Raw genomic sequence first — 22,883 nt, 5'->3', positions numbered from 1 at the left:
TATAATACATAATGATAATACACAATACAAATTATAATAATTTGTTTCAAAGCTTGTGTGGGGTGTTATGTGTTTGTATGTGTTATAAGAGAATCCATGACCAGAGAGGGGATTCCGAAATAAATTTATGAACCCTGCTTTGTTTGCCTATTTCCTTTCCTTTAAACTGTTGCCCTTCTAAATGAAACGTACCTTGCACATGTTGATAACTGGAGTTCAATCTTTGTATCAATTTCCTTCCTATTTTCTTATTCGTTTTATGCTTTTGTATATGTATCTAAACTTTGTATCACTATGTATCTAAACTGTAAAATTAACTTTGTACCGCCGGCAACTGTCAAACTGCTTCCCAGTGCCGCCTAATGAGTCTGCAAATGGACACACACACAAATACAACCTCAGATAGTTTTATTTAAATAAAGGAAAAATGCAGAAGAAGGCAACACACCCGCACTGATAAGCGACTCCCAAAATCCTGTCTCCTTATCGGACAGCAGCTAGCAGCTCCGAAGTTTTCCTGTAAATAAAGGAAAAACAAACCCATTAGCCAACACCTCAAACGGGAAAAGGAACCAGCCCAAAACCTTTTATGTCCAACAATTGCAATTAACGACACCACCATTAAAACAATTCAACACCTTCCGACACCCCACTCACCTGTTCTAATCCTCTCACTGCGCCTTGTTTGACATCTTTTGTTACCATTGTTCTGTATGGAAATTAAAAGGTATATAAGTCAAAATTCTCTTTTATTTGGGGTTCTCTCTTGGCTGCCTGCTACGTGAGTGGGAACTCTGTTGCCAACAGTTCTGCATATAATTTTAATAAAGGATCAGGCTTCCAGCCGCTTTGCTTTCTGAAAATCCTGGTCTGGTCTGTGTTTATTTCCCGGCCAGTTTGAGCCTCAAAGCGCGCTTTTTCTGAAGGTCCAGCCTTCCTTAAGAAGCTGAACCCCTTGCAGGGACCCCAAACTTAACTCCTATTTCAGTATGTGCTGGAACAGTTGCAAACCATGTTGATGCTTCATTTTACTAGTTGCAATATTATTTTTATTTCATTTATTGAATTTATATACCGCCCTATACTCGGGGGGTCACTTTAATAATTGCAATATTTACCTTTTGAATAAGTTATTTTGAAGAATTAATTAATTAATTACTTGAATAAATTAATTTTAAATACATGATTAACTGCAGTCTTTATTATTTTAATGAAACCTTGCAAACAAATACATCTGACGACCTGCCCACCCAGCCCACACCTCCCTCCCAGGCTCCAAGATTTGCAAAGCAACCATGTTGTTTTGGGAACCCTCCCCTTCCTTTCTGAAGAAGGAGGCGGAAGTTTTCTGCTGGTCTGACGTCACATCCGGTGTCATCCTTTTTTTGTCAAGAGAGAGCGCTCTCCGTACAGCGCCACCTGCGGGCGGGAGGTCAGAACGGCACCAAAGCCGCACAACCCCATGATGGCGGCGAGGCGATTGCGCCCGCCCGCGCACCTTCTTCGCCCCGCCCCGGGAGGAGAGCCGCAGAGCTGCTCCAAGGCCGGGAATTCTTAAGGAGTGCGCATGCGTGCGCAGGCCGCGTCCACCGCCGCTTATTTATCTGGTGGCCGTCTCGCCCGCGCGCCGTTCTTTTCTAAGGGATGGCTGCGCAGCGCCACCTGCTGGTAGGAGCGAGGAGAGCACAGGCTCGTTCTGCCTCTCTGACCGCTGCAACCCAGGGCAAGTTCTGGGATTTAGCAGAGCAGAGTGCAATAAAATAAAATAAAATAAAATAAAATAAAATAAAATAATGCACGGTGGAGGGGCTGAGCGGTTTTCTGCAGCTCTTGCACGGTTGCAATTCCGGAGGAAAGGCATTCCGCTGCTGCAAAGCCCCCGTTGCAAGTGCCAGCATTTTCCTGCCTGCAAGATTTGACAGGAGAAAGGGAGAGAAAGCAAAGGAGGTGCGGTTCTCCCCGGGCAGGCAGCACTGGGAGGCAGCCGGAGCAGGAAAAAAGAGCTGGGTGAAATGCAAACTCTTGCAAAGGCGGAGTCAGGACCAGAAGAGGGCCATTGAAAGCCCTTCTGCTGCCTACAGCCACACCACCCTGAATGCACCCGATCCCGTCCGATCTCGGAAGTTAAGCAGGGTCGGGCCTGGTTAGTACTTGGATGGGAGACCGCCTGGGAATACTGGGTGCGATAGGCATTTTTGCATATTCCCTTTTGCAACCCAGACCGAGGAATCCCTTCCTCTTTATCAAAGTCCATAGGCTTTTGCCTTGAAAGGCACATTGAATGCAAAGAAATGCTCTCATTTCTGACTCACAATCCCCCCTGAAATTGCAGCCACTTACACCGAATGGGAAATTCATGCATGGGGAAAATCTGCATCAAATCTCCCTTTTAAGGTGTCAGAACAGTCTTCGGATTTTGGGGAAAAAAGAAAGGGTTCAAGAGCTCTGAGATGGGAAAGTCAAAGTGACAATTTATGGGAGCAAAAGCAAGATTCCCACCATACATGACATTTCCAGGTGGTCTCCCATCCAGACCTGACCCTGCTTAACTTCCAAAATTAGATGACACCCAATGACATAACAGGGGATGCGGGTGGTGCTGTGGGTTAAACCACTGAGCCTAGGACTTGCCGATCAGAAGGTCGGTGGTTCAAATCCCCACGACGGGGTGAGCTCCCGTTGCTCGGTCCCTGCTCCTGCCAACCTAGCAGTTTGAAAGCACTCAAAGTGCAAGTAGATAAATAGGTACTGCTCTGGCAGGAAGGTAAACAGCGTTTCCGTGCGCTGCTCTGGTTCACCAGAAGCGGCTGAGTCATGCTGGCCACATGACCCGGAAGCTGTACGCCGGCTCCCTCGGCCAGTAAAGCGAGATGAGCGCCGCAACCCCAGAGTCAGCCACGAATGGACCTAATGGTCAGGGGTCCCTTTACCTTTACCTTTAGTGACATAACTCTAGATGCCGCCACTGTTTACATGCTCATAGAATTGTCAAATTGGAACGGAACCCAGTGGCTTCCTACAATGCAGGAATTGCCATTAAAGAACCCCTGTTTAAAAAAACACCAAAGTAAGGAGAGTCCACCACTTTGCATGGAATTCTGCTCCAGTGTCAAACTGCTCTGGCAGCCAGAAAGTTTTTCCTGATGTTTAGTCGCAACCACCTTTCCTGCAGTTAGAATCCATTGGTTTGGGTGCGGCAGAAAATAACCTTGTTTCCTCTTCCATGTGACAACTTTTTCTTCCCGCCTAAGTGCAGAATTTCACTCAATCTCCTTGTTATGAGCACCAGCTGGGCTCAGCTTTTTAGGTTTCTTGCAACATGCAGTCAGTAGCAGTGGGTACATAACTTTATGACCACTGCTCCACAGCTATTGTTGTTATACAATTCCATTCACCATATAGATGGGGTATGTACTTTTGGTTTTATTTCATATTGAATTGACATTATAGTTCATGCGTATGTTGTTGGTGTTGTTTAGTCGTGTCTGACTCTTTGTGACCCCCTGGACCAAAGCACGCCAGGCACTCCTGTCTTCCACTGCCTCCCGCAGTTTGGTCAAACTCATGCTGGTAGCTTCAAGAACACTGTCCAACCATCTTGTCCTCTGTCGTCCCCTTCTCCTTGTGCCCTCCATCTTTCCCAGCATCAGGGTCTTTTCCAGGGGGTCTTCTCTTCTCCTGAGGTGGCCAAAGTATTGGAGCCTCAGCTTCAGGATCTGTCCTTCCAGTGAGCACTCAGGGCTGATTTCCTTCAGAATGGAGAGGTTTGACCAGACAAAGGAATTGAGGGGATGTTCATGGAATTTGCAAACTGGGAGGGGTAGCTAATGCCTCAGAAGACAGGATCAGAATTCAAAATGACCTTAACAGATTGGAGAACTGGGCCCAAACTGACAAACAGGGACAAATGTAAGGTTCTGCACTTAGTAAGTAATATCCAAGGCTACACGATGACCAAGTACAAAAATGCGATATCAATGTAAACTCTTTATATAATCTATACAGAACATTGAACAATATGAAATATATGAAATATGCACTCTGCAAAACCAAATAAACAGGAATCTTATAAATCTCTGAAAGTCACAAAATGTACACTCTTGTAAACAGAGAACCAAATAAACACAAGTCTTATATGTCTCTGAAAGTCTTTGTAGACTATCCAAGTCTCTGAAAGAAGCAATGGGTCAGATTCTTATCTGGAGAAAACAAGCTGTAAAGATTTGTTTTATGCCGTTCAACGCTGCCGAAGTGGTCCGCAAACAGACGTAGTGAACAATGATTCCGAATATACCCACTGTTTTGTAGAATTCTTCAGCACAGCAGAAGGATACAGAAATGCTTCATAAACTGCAAATGAATTATTGAAACGATGACCTGCATTTCCTTGGTAACTTACAATAACTCCAATTATTATAAACTATACGCATGAATGGAAGTAAGAGCTGAACCATAAAGGTAAAGGGACCCCTGACCATTAGGTCCAGTCGTGGCCAACTCTGGGGTTGCGGCACTCATCTCGCTTTACTGGCCGAGGGAGCCGGCGTACAGCTTCCAAGTCATGTGGCCAGCATGACTAAGCTGCTTCTGGCGAACCAGAGCAGCGCACAGAAACACTGTTTACCTTCCCGCCAGAGTGGTACCTATTTATCTACTTGCACTTTGAGGTGCTTTCGAACTGCTAGGTGGGTAGGAGCAGGGACCGAGCAACAGGAGCTCACCCCATAGTGGGGATTCGAACCACCGACCTTCTGATCGGCAAGTCCTAGGCTCTGTGGTTTAACCCACAGCGCCACCCGCGTCCATAAAGAAGGCTGATTGCTGAAGAATGGATGCCTTTGAATTCTGGTGCTGGAGGAGACTCTTGAGAGTCCCATGGACTGCAAGAAGATCAAACCTATCCTTTCTGAAGGAAATCAGCCCCGAGTGCTCACTGGAAGGACAGATCCTGATGCTGAGGCTCCAATACTTTGGCCACCTCATGAGCAGAGAAGACTCCCTGGAAAAGACCCTGATGTTGGGAAAGATGGAGGCCACAAGGAGAAGGGGACGACAGAGGACGAGATGGTGGGACAGTGTTCTCAAAGCTACCAGCATGAGTTTGACCAAACTGCGGGAGGCAGTGGAAGACAGGAGTGCCTGGCGTGCTCTGGTCCAGGGAGTCACAAAGAGTCGGACACGACTAAACAACAGATTTTGCAACCAGCTTCTTAGATCTCCGCGCCATGCGCACACAAAGGACCCGGCTTTTATTGATTTGCACGTGGGAAAGCAGCGCAGCCTCCTCGCTCCCTGCTCCATAGATGGAGCTGTCGCCTCTTCCTCCTCTTTCCCGCAGCCTCGCCTCTCTGTCTCTCTTTTCTTCGCCTTCCTGCCTCCCAGCAAACCTCTTCCCGGTTCCTTTGCATCCATCCATCCATCAAATCCTGTGCACCGCTGCTCCTCTGCAAGGAGACGCGCACACCCCTTTCCCCAGCCAGCGCCCAGCAAAGGCTCAGCACCATGGCTGAATGGCCCCTTCCTGCCCAGGTGAGGCTGGTTCTGCAGGGATGGGATGGTGCGCTCTTGCTGGGGGTGGGCGGTAGCTGAGCCGCCCCTGGGAGAAGGTTTTTTTGGGGGGGATGATTCGGAATATTGCACTACCAACGTGCATGTTGAGGGGGCTACAGAAAAAGGCAGCGACCTTTCAGGCGTCCCTGGCTAAGACTGCTCTGTTTGCAGAGCCTTTGCAAGCCTGAATGCTTCCTGGATATTTTGCATTGTTGTTACTAATTCTGCACATAGCTTAAAGGTAAAGGGACCCCTGACCATTAGGTCTAGTCGTGACCGACTCTGGGGTTGAGGTGCTCATCTCGTTTTATTGGCCAAGGGAGCCGGCGTACAGCTTCTGGGTCATGTGGCCAGCAGGACTAAGCCGCTTCTGGCGAACCAGAGCAGCGCACGGAAACGCCGTTTACCTTCCCGCCGGAGCGGTACCAATTATCTACTTGCACTTTGACGTGCTTTCAAAACCAAGGTGCGGCTTCTGGTTGGCGCAGGCGCCCCGGAAACAATAGCCGACAGCTGCACCAGAAGTTCGGCTTCCGAAAAACATTTGAAAACCGGAACACTTACTTGCGGGTTTTCAGTGTTCAGGAGCCAATTTGTTCGTCAACTAAGCAGTTTGAGAACCAAGGTTCTACTGTAAAGCCACTGCAAGTTGGACACCATCAGTGTCTCTTGTGTAAGCGAGTTCCATAGTTTAACTGCGTGGTTTTCCTTTCACCTGATGTTTTGCTGCAGATCTTGCCAACCGGGTGCCGTCCGGCCATGGGCTGATGGGAATTGTAGTTTAGAACAACTTGACGGCGCCCGGTTGGCAAGGACTGCCTTGGTGAGTTAAGAGACCATCCCCTCACTCCTGCCATCCTTGATTCAGGTAGGTAGCCATGTTGGTCTGATGCAGTCAAAATAGATAAAAAAAAAATTTCCAGTAGCACCTAAAAGACCAACTAAGTTTGTTCTGGAACCCCTCTGACATGATTTTATATCTCCTCGCAGACACAGATAAGTATGTGACCTGGCGTGTAGCACTCTTTGCAACTGCTGCTAGGAAAATTAGAGCAAATTATATAGCCAAGGTAGCCACCGACTGTAAAGGAGATGAATTTATTTGACCCTGTCTACATCAAGCTATACTCTATCTTTATCCCCAAACTCCGAATATAATTGCACATTGTATTAATTAACATTATTTTTTAATATATTAGTGGCCATGTGATAATTTTAGCTTATAAATTTTATTGTTTAATGTCTTAGCTTGTATATTAAGGTACTTTTATAGCTCTGCTTAGAGTAGGTAATGTTTTGATAATATAAATGTTTTAAGTATTTTGTATCAATCCAGTATATTTTCTTTTAATTGTTGAATGATTATGTGTACGTTGCGGCAGCCTTTGGCTATGTGCAATAAAACTGACTGACTGACTGAGAGACCAGCTAAGTTTGTTCTGGGTATTAGCTTATACTCAGAACAAACATAGTTGGTCTCTAAGGTAAAGTAAAGGTAAAGGGACCCCTGACCATTAGGTCCAGTCGTGGCCGACTCTGGGGTTGCAGTGCTCCTCTCGCTTTATTGGCCGAGGGAGCCGGCGTACAGCTTCCGGGTCATGTGGCCAGCATGACTAAGCCGCTTCTGGCGAACCAGAGCAGCGCACGGAAACACTGTTTACTTTCCCACTGGAGTGGTACCTATTTATCTACTTGCACTTTGACATGCTTTTGAACTACTAGGCTGGCAGGAGGAGGGACTGAGCAACGGGAGCTCACCCCGTCACGGGGATTTGAACCGCTGACCTTCTAATTGGCAAGCCCTAGGCTCTGTGGTTTAACCCACAGCGCCACCCGCGTCCCTGGTCTCTAAGGTACTACTGGGCAATTTGTTTATCTCCTTCCAGTCTTCAAGGTGGAGTTCAGAAGTCCCGGCTGCTCCTGTCGTGGACGCCACCTTCCCCAAAGAGCTGCAGACGGCCACGATTTCTCTGTGGACGGTGGTTGGGGCTGTCCAGGCAGTGGAGCGGACGGTGGAGGCTCAGGCCCTTCGGCTCCTCAGCCTGGAGCAGAGGTCCGAGACAGCCGAGAAGAGATTTGGGGACTGCGAGAAGGCCGTGGCTGAGCTGGGGACCCAGCTGGACAGCCGGTGGTCAGCGCTGGAGACTCTCCTGCAGGAGTACGGACAGCTGCAGAAGCGGCTGGAGACCATGGAGGACCTTCTGAAGAACGGGAACTTTTGGTTTCTGAAGGTCCCCGTGAACGCGGCAGCAGGAGCTTCTAAGGTAAGCACAGACCTACAGAACTGGCGGGCGTCTGCAGTAGTAGTAGTTCTGCCAAGGATCAGGCTGTGATTTTATTTATTGGATTCACTACACCTCAGTTTTCTTCTAAGGAGCTCGCGGCTCACAGAATCATAGGAAGGGACCCCGTGGATCATCTATTCCAACTCCCTGCAATGCAGGAATCGTTTGCCCAAAGCAGGACTCGAACTCATGGCCCCAAGACCGCTTATGTTTTCTGAACCATTCTTCTTGAAATTTGAAATATACTCGGAGCCGAGAGTGGATTTCATGCTCTTTATTCAGCTCATAGTAGTGAGGAATGGAAGTTCCCCCAGAATGTCTGCTTTATATACATTCTTTACACAATGGGCCCCACGTGATTGGCTAATTCTGGGATTCTCCTGTAGGCCAATCAGTTTGTGGATTCACTTCCACCTGGAGCTGGATTGGGTGGCTCCTGTGGACCAATCAGGCTGCTGCATTCTAAATCCTATTGTTCTAGGACCAATCAGACTGCTGCATTCTGAATCCTATTCTAGGACCAATCAGACTGCTGCATTCTGAATCCTATTGTTCTAGGACCAATCAGACTGCTGCATTCTGAATCCTATTGTTCTAGGACCAATCAGATTGCTGCATTCTGAATCCTATTGTTCTAGGACCAATCAGACTGCTGCATTCTGAATCCTATTGTTCTAGGACCAATCAGATTGCTGCATTCTGAATCCTATTGTTCTAGGACCAATCAGACTGCTGCATTTTGGATCCTATTCAACTCAGTACATAACAAAATTATTCTTTGACTCTGACATCTAGCTATCTATATTGCACTGTTTGTTGGGTTGCGCCTTCAGTACTGGGCGCCTGTCCGGCAGAAAAGCATGGAGCAAATGTTTTTTTCTAAACAAGTTAGCCCTTCTTGTGCTAAGAAACTAAAATAAAAAATGAATAAAAAGGTTGAATGGCCATCTGTCACTGATACTTGAGTTGAGATTCCTTCTTGGCCGGGGGTTGGACTGAATGACCCCCTTCCAACTGTATGATTCTATGAAGAACCAGTGCTAAAATCCTCAGCAAGCTTTGAATTTACAATAAAAACAGGTGCTGGTGGATTTTGTGATGTTTAAGGCAGCTGGGGATCCCACAGGCCTAAGAATTATACAGGCTCATAGAGAGGTATTTCCCACACGTGTAGAAATTACGCCACATTCTCAGAGGAAAAGTGTAGTAATTTTATTATTTGTACCCTGTTTAGGGAAGCTTTTAATGTTTAATAGACTATTGTATTTTAATATTCCGTTGGAAGCCGCCCAGAGTGGCTGGGGAAACCCAGCCAGATGGGCGGGGAATGAATGAATGAATGAATGAATGAATGAATGAATAAATAAATAAATAAAATTTATTATTATTATTATTTTTACCCTGCCCTTCTGACTGGGTTGCCGGTTGCCTGTTGAGTTTTCCCTGCACAAATATCCTTGACACTTTCTTAATACGGTCCAAGTCAGTGGCTCTCTTCACATGTAGGCTATTTAGCAAAGCACTTCAGGGCATAGACTATTAACAAAACGTCTGGGTCCCGAAACACCCCGATCCAATAAGTTTTCAGAATATGGGGGTGTCCTTTCAACATCGCATGACTTGAACTGGATGGTTTTCAATTCCCGCTTTTGTCATTTTTTAAAAAAGCACTTTGCGCCTCGAACTCCGGAAAGCTGTTTTGCAACTCGCTGACGGCTCTGTTTCTTGCTATCCCCCAGGTCTCGGCGGCTTCTGGCGATGGCTCGGCTCCCTTTTCCCGGGAGAAGTGGGAGAGGCTAGAAGATTGGCAGAAGGAGTTGTACAAAAACGTGGCCAAGGGGAACGGAGAGTCTCTGATCTCCCTCGGTAAGGAGCAGGGCCGGCTCTCCGTGGGATCCCTTTCGCGGTGGTAACAGTGTGGTGTAGTGGTTAGAGCACCAGACTAGACAATGGGAGTCCGGAGTTCGAATCTCCCTGCTTTGCCATGAGGCTCACTGGGCGACATTGGCCCAGCATAATAATAATAATAATAATAATAATAATAATAATAATAATAATAATAAAATAAATAAAAATAAAAATAAATTTATTATTTATACCCCGCCCATCTGGCTGAGTTTCCTCAGCCACTCTGGGCGGCTCCCAATCAAGTGTTAAAAACAGTACAGCGTTAAATATTAAAAACTTCCCTGAACAGGGCTGCCTTCAGATGTCTTTTAAAGATAGGATAGCTGCTTATTTCCTTCGCATCTGAAGGGAGGGTGTTCCACAAGGTGGGCGCCACTACCGAGAAGGCCCTTTGCCTGGTTCCCTGTAACTTCACTTCTTGCAGTGAGGAAACCGCCAGAAGGCCCTCGGAGCTGGACCTCAGTGTCTGGGCTGAACGATGGGGGTGGAGATGCTCCTTCAGGTATACTGGACCGAGGCTGTTTAGGGCTTTAAAGGTCAGCACCAACACTTTGAATTGTGCTCCGAAACGTACTGAGAGCCAGTGTAGGTCTTTCAAGACCAGTGTTATGTGGTCCTGGCGGCCGCTCCCAGTCACCAGTCTGGCTGCCGCATTCTGGATTAGTTGTAGTTTCCGGGTCACCTTCAAAGGTAGCCCCATGTAGAATGCATTGCAGTAGTCCAAGCGGGAGATAACTAGAGCATGCACCACTCTGGCGAGACAGTCTGCAGGCAGGGAGGGTCTCATCCTGCGTACCAGATGGAGCTGGTGAACAGCTGCCCTGGACACAGAATTAACCTGCACCTCTATGAATAGCTGTGTGTCCAGAATGACTCCCAGGCTGCGCACCTGGTCCTTCAGGGGCACAGTTACCCAATTTTGAGGATAAGATGGGGAACGAGAGAAACCTTGAGGTCCATGGAGGAAATAAATGAAATAAATCAATGGGCCAAAATACCTCTAAGCTACTCTGGCAGGTCATAGCTGGTTCTCTTGCCATGAATATGGGAGTTATTATTATTAAAATTTGTATACTGCCTTTCATCCGACGATCCTAGGGAGATTCACCCTGGCTAGGACATCCTGAATGAACCAGGGACTTCACTCCATCTCCTTGTGTTCCTAAAGTTGTTTGATTTTTTTTTAATATAATTTTTTATTAAAGAATTTTTTTATAACAACAAAAACATAACAATACAATACATTAAACACAACAAACAAACAAACGAAAGCAAAAACAAGTACAATTTCAGATCTTATTTTCTTATACCTTACTTCTCCGACTTCCTCATGCCTCCCTTTTCTGTATTCCAATTTCTAATCATTTATTCAGCAAATCTTCCCTTATTTTAATTTTAGTTTGATCTTCCTTATTCTCCTTATCTTATCCATTACTAATAAGGTAAAGGTAAAGGTACCCCTGCCCGTACGGGCCAGTCTTGACAGACTCTGGGGTTGTGCGCCCATCTCACTCTATAGGCCGGGGGCCAGCGCTGTCCGGAGACACTTCCGGGTCACGTGGCCAGCGTGACAAAGCTGCATCTGGCGAGCCAGCGCAGCACACGGAAACGCCGTTTACCTTCCCGCCAGTAAGCGGTCCCTATTTATCTACTTGCACCCGGGGGTGCTTTCGAACTGCTAGGTTGGCAGGCGCTGGGACCGAGCAGCGGGAGCGCACCCTGCCACGGGGATTCGAACCGCCGACCTTTCGATCGGCAAGCCCTAGGCGCTGAGGCTTTTACCCACAGCGCCACCCGCGTCCCATCCATTACTAATAGTAACCATTTATTTTCTAGTCCAACATCATTTTAGCTTTCATTAATTTTATAATATTTCTTTAAATAGTCCTTAAATTTTTTCCATTCTTCTTCCGCTGCTTCTCTTCCCTGGTTTCGGATTCTGCTCGTCATTTCTGCCAAGCCCATGTAGTCAATCAACTTCATCTGCCATTCTTCCAGAGTGGGTAGATCTTGTGTCTTCCAGTACTTCGCAATGAGTATTCTTGCTGCTGTTGTAGCATACATAAAAAAAGTTATATCCATCTTTAACACCCCTTGGTCGACAATACCCAAGAGAAAGGCCTCTGGTTTCTTAGGGAAGGTATATTTAAATACCTTTTTCAGTTCATTATAGATCATTTCCCAGAATGCCTTAATCTTCGGACACGTCCACCAGAGGTGAAAGAATGTACCTTCCTTTTCCTTACATTTCCAACATTTATTATCAGGCAAATGGTAAATCTTTGCAAGCTTGACTGGGGTTATGTACCACCTATAGATCATCTTCATAATATTTTCTCTTAAGGCATTACATGCCGTAAATTTCATCCCGGTGGTCCACAACTTCTCCCAGTCAGCAAACATAATGTTGTTTGAGTTCCCTTTGGAACTCCCTGCTGTTACGTATCAGACGGGCACTATCTCTCTTAACTTTTAGGTACCTGTCGGAATGCTCTCTTCCTTCAACAAGCCTCCTCAGCCGAGACTTCTATGCCAGCTAGTTTCGGAATTGGAATTGGCATTTATTCCTTCCGCAGGGCCTGTAAGACAGAGCTATTCCGCTTGGCTTTCAATTTGAACTTAGCCTGATCTTTTATTCCCCTTCCTTCCTTCCCTCCCCTTCCCCTTTTTATGAAGATTACCCGCTCTGGGATCCCACTGCTAATTCTCCCCTGGTCTCCACGCTGGCCCAAATAGGACTGATTTAGCCAGCTAGCCCTGGTGATCATCTAATGTTTAGTGGATGGATTTCCCTCCTAAATTGATTTTTGAATTCTGAATTTATTGTTATTCACATTTTATACTGTATTTTATGCTGTTTTTTGTTGTATCAATTAAGTGTTTTAAATTTGTTGTTAGCCACCCTGAGCCCGGTTTTCTGAACCGGGAAGGGCGGGGTATAAAAAAATTAATATTTTTTATTATATATGTAATTGTTTCTAACTGCTTTAACTCTACGCCATGGTTGCATATATGCTTCATCATACCGTGAGATTGCTTTGAGAGGCATCGTAAATGGAATTGGTAATTATAATTTAGGATGGGCCTCTCTTAAAAATAAAACACTGCCCTTTAATGGGATCTTCGTAACGACAGTGTTCTCCCTTCCCCGTCTCCTTTGACCAGATCTTGCTGTTTCTAAACTGGAGAATTTCACCTGTGCTCCGCAAGAAGATGCCCCTCACATTCTGGGCCAGAAAAACTCAGAAGAATGTGCTCAGGAACCTCTGTCTGATTCCAAAACAGGTATCAAATTTTAAATTGAGAATTGCTTGCTGTGTATTGTGTGCGTGTGTGCGTGTGATTCTGTCCTTTCCAAAGCATCCCAGGGCAAATTTTGTTGTTGTTTAGTCATTTAGTCGTGTCCGTCTCTTCGTGACCCCATGGACCAGAGCATCCCAGGCACTCCTGTCTTCCACTGCCTCCCGCAGTTTGGTCAAACTCATGCTGGTAGCTTCGAGAACACTGTCCCACCATCTCGTCCTCTGTCATCCCCTTCTCCTTGTGCCCTCCATCTTTTCCAACATCAGGGTCTTTTCCAGGGAGGCTTCTCTTCTCATGAGGTGGCCCAAGTCTTGGAGCCTCAGCTTCAGGATCTGTCCTTCCAGTGAGCACTCAGGGCTGATTTCCTTCAGATAGCTGTTCCCATTTTGGGATCTTCCAGCAGTAACGTTTTGCTGCTCATGTGTAGATGGAAGGGAGTGACCAGCTTCTGGAAATGCTTCACTTAAAGGAGATATTACGTTGGGAGCAAAGCAGGGCAAATCTTGTCTACCCCCTTGTTCACCCCAAGAACAGCCCTAAAAGGTAAAGGGACCCCTGACCATTAGGTCCAGTCGTGGCCGACTCTGGGGTTGCGGCGCTCATCTTGCTTTACTGGCCGAGGGAGCCGGCGTTCAGCTTCTGGGTCATGTGGCCAGCATGACTAAGCCGCTTCTGGCGAACCAGAGCTGTGCACGGAAACGCCGTTTACCTTCCCGCCAGAGCAGTACCTATTTATCTACTTGCACTTTGACGTGCTTTCGAACTGCTAGGTTGGCAGGAACAGGGACCGAACAACGGGAGCTCACCCCGTCGCGGGGAATTCGAACCGCCGACCTTCTGATCAGCAAATGGTCAGGGGTCTCTTTACCTTTACCTTTACAGCCTCCGTGGGACATACCAGGAGAGGCGGTCCCGTAGGTACGAGGGTCCCAGGCCGTATAGGGCTTTGAAGGTTAAAACCAGCACCTTGAACCTGACCCTGTACTCCACCGGGAGCCAGTGCAGCTGGTAGAGCACCGGGTGAATGTGATCCCATGGCGAGGACCCCGTAAGGAGTTTCGCCACGGCATTCTGCACCCACTGGAGTTTCTGGGTCAGTCTCAAGGGCAGCCCCACGAAGAGCGAGTTACAGTAATCAAGTCTGGAGGTCACCGTCGCGTGGATCAGAGTGGCGAGGTCAGGGCGAGAGAGGTAAGGAGCCAACTGCTTAGCTTGGCGGAGATGAAAAAATGCCGCCTTTCTTTTGCCAAGGAGGGAACAAGCATTTTGAGATTTCAGATAAACCAGGAATACATAGGAAAGGTCAAACTTCTCTCTCTCTCTCTCTCTCTCATCTCCCGGAAACAGAATCTTCCATTTCCAGGACAGATATTATTTCGTGGATTAAGCAGGAGGAGGATTTGTGTACCAAGGGCAATGGCCAGGATGGAGCCCTTTGTCAAAGTACCTGCAACTGTGAGTATGTTGAAAGGACCACAGCAGCCATTCTCCCATGTCATCGCAAGAGGCTTGTTCCGTTTTTAGGTTATCCGTATCGAGGCTTCCTTTCCTGGCTGCTGCGTAGCTCTATCTCTCCACTTATATTTATCTCGTGGAATTGTAGAGTTGGAAGGGACCCAACGGTCATCTAGACCAACCCGCTGCAATGCAGGAACTTGCAGCTTCGAACCTGCAACTGTGGCGTGGTCGGCACCATCCTCTAGTCAACTGAGGAAGGCGTCTCCACATTGCGTGTTAATGTGAAAATGTCTAGACCAAGTAAGGCTGAGATTCAGTACAGCCAAAGGGAACCTGACTCTATGGGATATGGAGTAAGGCATCGTATTTTTCCTCTAATCCTACACCCTGCCCAAAATGTCCACCTGAGAGAGACTACTACAGGGACCACACAATACTCGCTTTCTGCATCTGTAAGAACTCAGATCTTTTAGTGTGGCAGCACCTAGTGATAATAATAATAATAATTTATTATTTATACCCCGCCCATCTGCCTGGGTTTTCCCAGCCACTCTGGGCGGCTTCCAACAAAACACTAAAATACAACAACCTACTAAACATTAAAAGCTTCCCTAAACAGGGCTGCCTTCAGATGTCTTCTAAAAGTTTGGTAGTTAGTTTTCTCTTTGACATCTGGTGGGAGGGCCTTCCACAGGGCGGGCGCCACCACCGAGAAGGCCCTCTGTCTGCTTCCCTGTAACTTGGCTTCTCGCAGGGAGGGAACTGCCAGAAGGCCCTCGGGGCTGGACCTCAGTGTCCGGGCAGAACGATGGAGGTGGAGACGCTCTTTCAGGTATACTGGACCAAGGCCGTTTAGGGCTTTAAAGGTCAGCACCTAGACTTTGGAACTCCCTGCCACTTGATCTCAGGCATGCCCCACTGAGAAGGGACTCTGCTATGTTTATGTTCCATAGATCAGCTCTTCAGCCAGGGCTCCTTGGACTGCAACTCCCAGGATTCTCGCTAATTTGTTCATAAACTAATCTAGAGTTAGGGGTGAGCAGGGAGGTTTGCTCATGAGGCTAAATCGTCCAATGTCATTAAAGAGATGAAGAAATGAATGGGCAGTAAAATAATAATAATCCCTGTGAAATGCCCTCCTTTCAGATGTCAAGGAGATAAAAGAATTACATAACTTTTAGAAGACATCTGGAGGCAGCCCTATATCGGGAGGTTTTTAATGCTTGATGCTTTTATTATGTTTTTAGATAGGCTGTACGCTGCCCAGAGTGGCTTGGGAAGCACAGCCAGATGGGCAGGATAATAATAATAATAATAATAATAATAATAATAATAATAATAATACTATTCAGTATTACAGGGTTTGCAGTATAAAAATACAAAATGATTACAGTCGTACCTTGGAAGTCAAACACAATCTGTTCTGGAAGTCCGTTCGATTTCCAAAACGTTTGAAAACCAAAGCGTGGCTTCTGATTGGCTGCAGGAAGCTCCTGCAGCCAATCGGAAGCCGCGGAAGCCCCACTGGTTGTTCGGCTTCCAAAAATAGTTCGCAAACCGGAACACTCACTTCCAGGTTTGCGACGTTCAGGAGCCAAAATGTTTGGGAAGTAAGCTGTTTGACTTCCGAGCTACGACTGTACACAAAATACATAATAAAATAAAAACCATCCAATAATAACCTCGCTTCCATGAACACATGAGAAAGGCCACGTTACTCAGAATTCTAAATCAATGCATTTTTTTTGGCAAAATTTCTCACATTCCACAGGGCGGGTGCCTTCTCAGTAGTGGCGCCCGCCCTGTGGAACGCCCTCCCACCAGATGTCAAAGAGAAAAACAACTACCAAACTTTTAGAAGACATCTGAAGGCAGCCCTGTTTAGGGAAGCTTTTAATGTTTAATAGGTTATTGTATTTTAGTGTTTTGTTGGAAGCTGCCCAGAGTGGCTGGGGAAACCCAGCCAGATGGTCGGGGTATTAATAATAAATTATTATTATTATTATTATTATTATTATTATTATTATTATTATACACTCATGGAGCCTCAACTGGCAGTGATGGAGCAGGAATGAGACCTTGGGGTCGTAGCAGATGATTGGTGGCAATGTTGCCGCCATATTTGGCAGCTGAAGAAAATTTCTTCCCTTTGTGAAGGGATTGTAATTGAAACAACCCAAATTTGCATTTTGTGTGCACGTTGAATTTTACTTCCGTTGGATCGCCTTCCTTCATTTCTTTCTGTATTCTTGTACGTTATTGTGCTGTGCTGTGCTTCCTTAAATATACTGAAAGCAATTGAAAACAAAGCAGTGATAGCACAAGAAGGATCTTAACTCTGCTGCTCTGCTCCCCAACAGATTATACGGTTTCTGGACTGGATACTTTACCGGGCGACGCAGAAGGAGTCAACCCCTGTGAGTCTCTGCAGGGGGGCAACTTGGAAGCAGAAACTCACAAGGGATCTACTTCAGACAACGCAGGTGAGCGATGAGATTTCGGGAGGTGCACCCCAGATTCAAAGCAGCTCATGCAGCAGAACTGTAAGAGCAGGGTGGGGGCACTGGTGCTCAGACCAGGGACCCAGTACCTCTGGCAAAGGCCTTCCACACTCCAGGAAGTTTCAAACAATTCACACACACAAAAAACCCATTTTGAGAACTACTGACCTGGGTGGGGCATTTCAGTCCCATTTCAAGGCTGAACCTTTGCAGCATTTTAATGTATATTGCGATGGCTCAAAGAAACCTTCCTGTTGCCTGAGGGCAACCTTGTAACTGTATATTTGCATTGTATGGTGCATAATTTAAACATCAGCTGTAAAAAAAAAGGAAGCAACATGGACGATTGGATTTCTTGGTTTGTGAAATAATTTCAAAGTGTTGGTGCTGACCTTGAAAGCCCTAAGCGGCCTCGGTCCAGTATACCTGAAGGAGCGTCTCCACCCCCATCGTCCAGCCCGGACACTGAGGTCCAGCTCCGAGAGCCTTCTGGCGGTTCCCTCCCTGCGAGAAGTGAAGTTACAGGGCCTTCTCAGTAGTGGAACGCCCTCCCATCACATGTCGAGGAGATAAACAACTACCTGACTTTTAGAAGACATCTGAAGGCAGCCCTGTTTAGGGAAGTTTTTAATGTTTGATGTCTTATCCTGTTTTTAATATTATGTTGGGAGCCACCCAGAGTGGCTGGGGAATGATTATAGCAAAAAATTGGAAGGGAAAAGAAACTCCCTCAATAAGAGAATGGCAAATAGGATTTTGTGAATATATAGAATCAGCAAGAATTACAGCAGTGGTAAGAGGCCAGTCAGACCAAAAACTGATAGAGGAGTGGACTTGCTTGAAGGAATACATCAAAAAAACATTGTTCTGGTATTAATATATCAATAATGCAATGAAACGAAACTTATAGAGTAAAAAATTAAGAAGAAATGGGTATGAGATGAGATAGTCAAAAATAATATTGATAACACAGCGAAAAGAAGAAAAGAAAGAAAGGAATGTATAGGTGGAGAGAAGTCAAAATTTATGTCTGTATGTTTAGTTTGTATGTTTGTTTTCTGTCTTTGTAATTAAGTTGAGAGGTGTATGTATCTACGTATAATAAGTTTGTTTAGTGTTCTGGTTTGTATTTGTAAGTATTTCATTTATCAATAAGCGTTAAAAAAATAAATAAACAACTTGGGAAATGACCAAATGTCCAGCTAAACCAGGTGAGGGGAGATGATGGGTCTCAAGCCGTCGGTGAGTTAGGGGCTTGCCCTGCATGCGAAGATGGGCTTCGGCGGGCGGAGTGGACGAGACCAAGGTTGGGTCCAGTGGTTAAGAAGGCAGTAATCTGGCAGCTAGGACGCAGGTGGCGCTGTGGGTAAAACCTCAGCGCCTAGGACTTGCCGATCGCATGGTCGGCGGTTCGAATCCCCGCAGCGGGGTGCGCTCCCGTCGTTCGGTCCCAGCGCCTGCTAACCTAGCAGTTCGAAAGCACCCCCGGGTGCAAGTAGATAAATAGGGACCGCTTACTAGCGGGAAGGTAAACGGCGTTTCCGTGTGCTGCGCTGGTGCTGGCTCGCCAGAGTAGCTTCGTCACGCTGGCCACGTGACCCGGAAGTGTCTCCGGACAGCGCTGGCTCCCGGCCTATAGAGTGAGATGGGCGCACAACCCCAGAGTCTGGCAAGACTGGCCTGTACGGGCAGGGGTACCTTTACCTTTACCTTTTAATCTGGCTGCTCAATATGGAAGATGACATGAGTAGGTGTTTATTTATCTATTTGATCTGGGTAGAGCAACGGGGGAAGCTGGCTTTCAAAGCAACTTCAATCTCCCTTCCCCAAAGTGTTAAAATCGAGATGTGGAAAATACAGGAACAAGAAGGAGAGGCAGGACTGAGATTTGGAGATAGGCTTCAGAGGTCCAGACTGTGGGAAGTCCCCAAAAATGAATCATTATAATTTGGATGATAATTTGGCCTTTTTTTATTTTAGTTGGATTATGATTGGATATGTTTAATTGGATGTTTTTTGTTGGAAAATTAATAAAAACGATTTAAAAAAATAAATAAATCTCCCTTTCCCCCTCCGTCTCAACAGGGTTACCGGCTTCCAGGTCGGATGCAGTTTCGTGGGTCAAACAGGAGGAGACTCCAGCAGCGAGGGATGGAGGAGACGGTCTTCAAAGCGCTTGTAATGGTGAGTAGGAGACTTAAGCAGGAGTAGGGCAGCAAGGCCGAATAGCTGCAAACCACCAGCACGTTTGCAATGCTAAGCAGAGTCCGGCGTGGTTTCGAATCAGACGGGGGACCATCTGTTGAGATTCCTGTTGGACTAGATGACTCAGGGATCCCTTAAAAGGTAAAGGGACCCTGACCATTAGGTCCAGTCGTGGCCGACTCTGGGGTTGCGGCGCTCATCTCGCTTTACTGGCCGAGGGAGCCGGCGTACAGGTTCTGGGACATGTGGCCAGCATCACTAAGCCGCTTCTGGCAAACCAGAGCAGCGCACGGAAATGCTGTTTACCTTCCCGCCGGAGTGGTACCTATTTATCTACTTGCACTTTGACTTGCTTTCGGACTGATAGGTTGGCAGGAGCAGAGACCGAGCAACGGGAGCTCACCCCGTCGTGGGGATTCGAACCGCTGGCCTTCTGATCGGCAAATCCTAGGCTCTGTGGTTTAACCCACAGCGCCACCCGCGTCCCACAAGGGATCCCTTACAACTCTGCAATTCCACTCATGCCTCCTTGGGCAGTGGGGAAGCATCTGCCAGCATATGGGCCTAACGTGGTGCAGAGTGGTTAGGGGCCGGTGTGGTGTAGAGGTTAGTTGCACTGGCTCCTGGTGGAGTATCGGGTCAGGTTTAAGATGCTGGTTTTGACCTTTAAAGCCCTTTGTGGCTTAGGGCCCTCGTATTTACGGGACTGCCTCTCCTGGTCTGCCCCGCAGAGGACCTTAAGGTCCATGAATAACCATAGTTTAGAGGTCCCGGGCCCTAAGGAAGTTAGATTATCCTCCACCAGGGCCAGGGCCTTCTCAGTGGTGGCTCCGACCTGGTGGAATACTCTGTCCCAGGAGACCAGGGCCCTGCAGGATTTAACTTCCTTCCACAGGGCCTGTAAGACAGAGCTATTCCACCTGGCCTTTAATTTGAATACAGCCTGATCTTTTATTTCCCTTCTCTTCCCTCCCCCTCCCCTTTTATGAAGATCACCCGCTCTGAGACCCCACAGCTAATTCTCCCCTGTGCTCCTCGCTGGCCCAAGTAGGACCAATTCAGCCAGCTAGCCCTGGGGGTTATCTGCTTGATTTTTGAATTCTGCCCCCCCCTACCGATCACCCCCTGGCTGCGCGAGGAGGAAAGGGAAAGAGTTTCAATGTCAGTGTTTAATAATATGCTAAAACACTTTCAATATGATGGTTACACCAAACCCTTTCCTCTCTCTTCCTTGCCACCCAGCTAACGCCACAGCCCAGCCGCACCCGGAGGAAGCGCCGGGCGAGGAAGACCCTGCCAACCCACCCCTCCTGCTCTTCCTCCCCGGGGGCTCGGTGGCACCCATTTTGAACGGCACCATCGGCGAGAGCCGGCCTCTCCCCGGCCTTCGCGGTGCCCGCGGTGGGAGGCACCCCGGCTCTCCCTCGGCCAGGGGCATCCCGGAAGCGGCGGTGGAGCGTCCGCACCGCTGCGCAGACTGCGGCAAGACCTTCAGCTTGTTGCTGAGCCTTCAGATGCATCAAATGAACCACCAGAAACGGAAGCAGTACGAGTGCTCGTTCTGCGGGACGGCTTTCAGCAGCCCCTCGGAGCTGGTGCGGCACCGCATGATCCACACGGGCGAGAGGCCTTACCGGTGCTCGGTGTGCGGGAAGGGCTTTGTGCGCAAGCAGCACCTGGTGCCCCACCTGCGCCTGCACACGGGGGAGAGGCCTTACCACTGCGCCGAGTGCGGCAAGGACTTCATCTGCAAGCACCACCTGCAGGAGCACCAGCGCACCCACACTGGGGAGCGGCCCTACGCCTGCGCCCAGTGCGGGAAGAGGTTCCGGAGGAAAAAGTCGCTGAAGGACCACTGGAGGGTTCATAGCGCTGAGAAGCAGCAGCAGAAGGGACAGGCGGGCTCTGCCCAGGTGCCTGAGGGCACGGAAGGGGACGTCCGAGTGGAAAGTTAATGTGCTGGCTCAGGGGTAGCTCAGCGCACAAGGCGCACAGTTCAGTGGTGTATTTGTTTCTTTACAGCTCAGCAACGCCTCCCATCATTGCAGTTACAGGGAATGAAGGCCTCTGCCCTCTGCTTCCCCCTCCCAAAGTCTCCTGTTTTCCAAGCAGCCTACACCAGAGGGAGGGGAATCTGTGCCCTTTGTTCTGCTACATACATAGCCGTCTGTGTCCTTGGAGACAAAGGCAGGGAGCTTAGTACAGCAGGATTGGAAAGCTTCTGGGATGCTTTTGCCCCCTTCTCCTCTGCTTCATCATCAGAGTCTGAACTGCTTTCTGCACCTGGGTCATCTTGCTCACTAAAGCCTGTTGCTTCTTCTGCCTCCAACCATTCCTCCCCTCCTTCCCCCTCTTGCCTGTCCTCCTTGTCCCTCCACCACTCCCTGGGCTCTGACCCTTCCTCCTCTGGGGCTTCCCTAGGGGATTCCCTGGCTTTTGCTGTAGTCCACTTCTTGTCATCCTGCCAATCCGACAAGACGGTTGGTTGGTTGGCTCCTTCTTCCCAGTCTCTTGGCCAAATGGCTCTGCCGCTTCCAAGCCCGAATGCAGATGTGCCTGCTAGCTCCATTCATTCTAGCCTTATCCAGCGGTTCTGGACTACAACTCCCATCAGCTGGAGGTGCTGATGGGAGTTGTAGTTCGAAACCACTGGAGTGCCCCAGAGTTGGGGAAGACCCTCTTACGCTGTTCGAGAGCCCCTCGGGTACCACTACCCACCCTTAAGAGCATCTCCACCAAACCCTTGGCCCCTGCTTGCCCTCCAGCAGTTCATTGCTTCCATCCCTTGGCATGTAAACATTTTCTCTTTCTCCCAGTGTTGCCTCTCTCGTCCGTCCGTCCAGTTCAGGTGCGCTGTCCTTTTCCGCATAACGGGTTTGCAATCCTCCCAGGATTTTCGCAGCAGCTTGTTTTTTTAAGATAATAAGTGTGGGGGGCAGGACCTGTTTGGTGCTCTGGTTTTTGTATACGGTTTAAAGCGCTCCCTAAATAATAAACCACCCCTGGCTGCAAGCGTGGAGTTTTCTCACTTGCTTGAAACAAGTTATGTTTTCCGCTTGTCTTGCAGCTTAAATACGTTCAAAGACACTGGCATATGTGCTTCGACTTACTGAGTCTTGGTAAGACACTGATGGAGAATTTAGCACAGAAAACTAGCACTCGGGGGGTCAGGCAGAATAGCTCTCCAAACTTTTTATACTCTTTATGCAAAATACACTTAGTGTGTGCCTTTGAAACTGTTTGTATGGTGCCCTTAACCAACCCAAAGCTCAGTTTGGTGCTTATCACAGGAGGGGTGTTAGGCCCATCACACAAACATTATCTTTTCTGTCATGGTGCCCTTAATGCAAGAATGCAGCTTGTATTCCCCTGCTCACATTTAATATGGATTTTCCTTTGTTGGGCACGATCCAATTTGGGGAAGGGGGAGCAAACAAACCATTTGCAATATTGACCACCACATTTGGAAGGCTCACCCCTAGTTCAAGACGCTGTATTCCAGTCACCCCTTAACACCCCCGGCTACTAGAAAGCTGCTCCAAGTACCCACTGACCTCTTTCTCCCTTCCTGAACTCCAGTCTGATCCTTCTTCCCGTGTCTCATTTCAGCCACTTGCTGACCAACACCAAGTACGCTCTCCTCCGTATTACTCAGTGGGTTTCTAAAAGCAAA

General features: G+C 47.8%; 2 protein-coding genes, 1 long non-coding RNA gene and 1 other non-coding gene across 5 annotated transcripts in view; 3 read left to right on the top strand and 1 right to left on the bottom strand.

The window, feature by feature from the left end:
- Positions 1 to 22,883, top strand: part of LOC128423864 (cytochrome P450 2C25-like) — a 227,825-nt gene that overhangs the window by 132,045 nt on the left and 72,897 nt on the right. The gene's annotated exons all lie outside the window — the stretch shown is intronic.
- Positions 392 to 1,559, bottom strand: LOC128423884 (uncharacterized). Its single transcript, XR_008332884.1, has 2 exons — positions 658 to 1,559; positions 392 to 517 (listed from the first exon to the last, which is right to left on the bottom strand). It is a non-coding gene; the product is annotated as an uncharacterized LOC128423884 (long non-coding RNA).
- LOC128398581 (5S ribosomal RNA) lies at positions 2,074 to 2,192 on the top strand. The gene has a single exon (XR_008327168.1). It is a non-coding gene; the product is annotated as a 5S ribosomal RNA (ribosomal RNA).
- LOC128423861 (zinc finger protein 282-like) lies at positions 5,396 to 22,222 on the top strand. 2 transcript variants are annotated; one of them, XM_053409410.1, is made up of 8 exons: positions 5,396 to 5,529; positions 7,437 to 7,814; positions 9,575 to 9,701; positions 12,909 to 13,028; positions 14,394 to 14,501; positions 16,865 to 16,987; positions 19,091 to 19,189; positions 20,453 to 22,222. In XM_053409410.1, the coding sequence occupies exons 1-8, from the start codon at positions 5,503 to 5,505 to the stop codon at positions 21,163 to 21,165; spliced, it is 1,695 nt and encodes a 564-aa protein (XP_053265385.1). In that variant the 5' UTR covers positions 5,396 to 5,502; the 3' UTR covers positions 21,166 to 22,222. The 2 variants fall into 2 exon arrangements, with proteins under 2 accessions (XP_053265385.1, XP_053265386.1); XM_053409411.1 differs by lacking the exon at positions 16,865 to 16,987.

Source organism: Podarcis raffonei, chromosome 12 (assembly GCF_027172205.1).
Source record: "Podarcis raffonei isolate rPodRaf1 chromosome 12, rPodRaf1.pri, whole genome shotgun sequence".
Taxonomy (NCBI): domain Eukaryota; kingdom Metazoa; phylum Chordata; class Lepidosauria; order Squamata; family Lacertidae; genus Podarcis; species Podarcis raffonei.
The sequence above is the reverse complement of the archived record's forward strand: the minus strand, read 5'-3'. Positions and strand labels throughout refer to the sequence as shown.

Coding starts and splice junctions, on each gene's coding strand:
- LOC128423861 (XM_053409410.1), top strand. CDS start 5,503: ATGGCTGAATGGCCCCTTCCTGCCCAG. Junction 9,702..12,908: donor AGAGTCTCTGATCTCCCTCG/GTAAGGAGCAGG, acceptor TCCTTTGACCAG/ATCTTGCTGTTTCTAAACTG. Junction 19,190..20,452: donor TCTTCAAAGCGCTTGTAATG/GTGAGTAGGAGA, acceptor CTTGCCACCCAG/CTAACGCCACAGCCCAGCCG.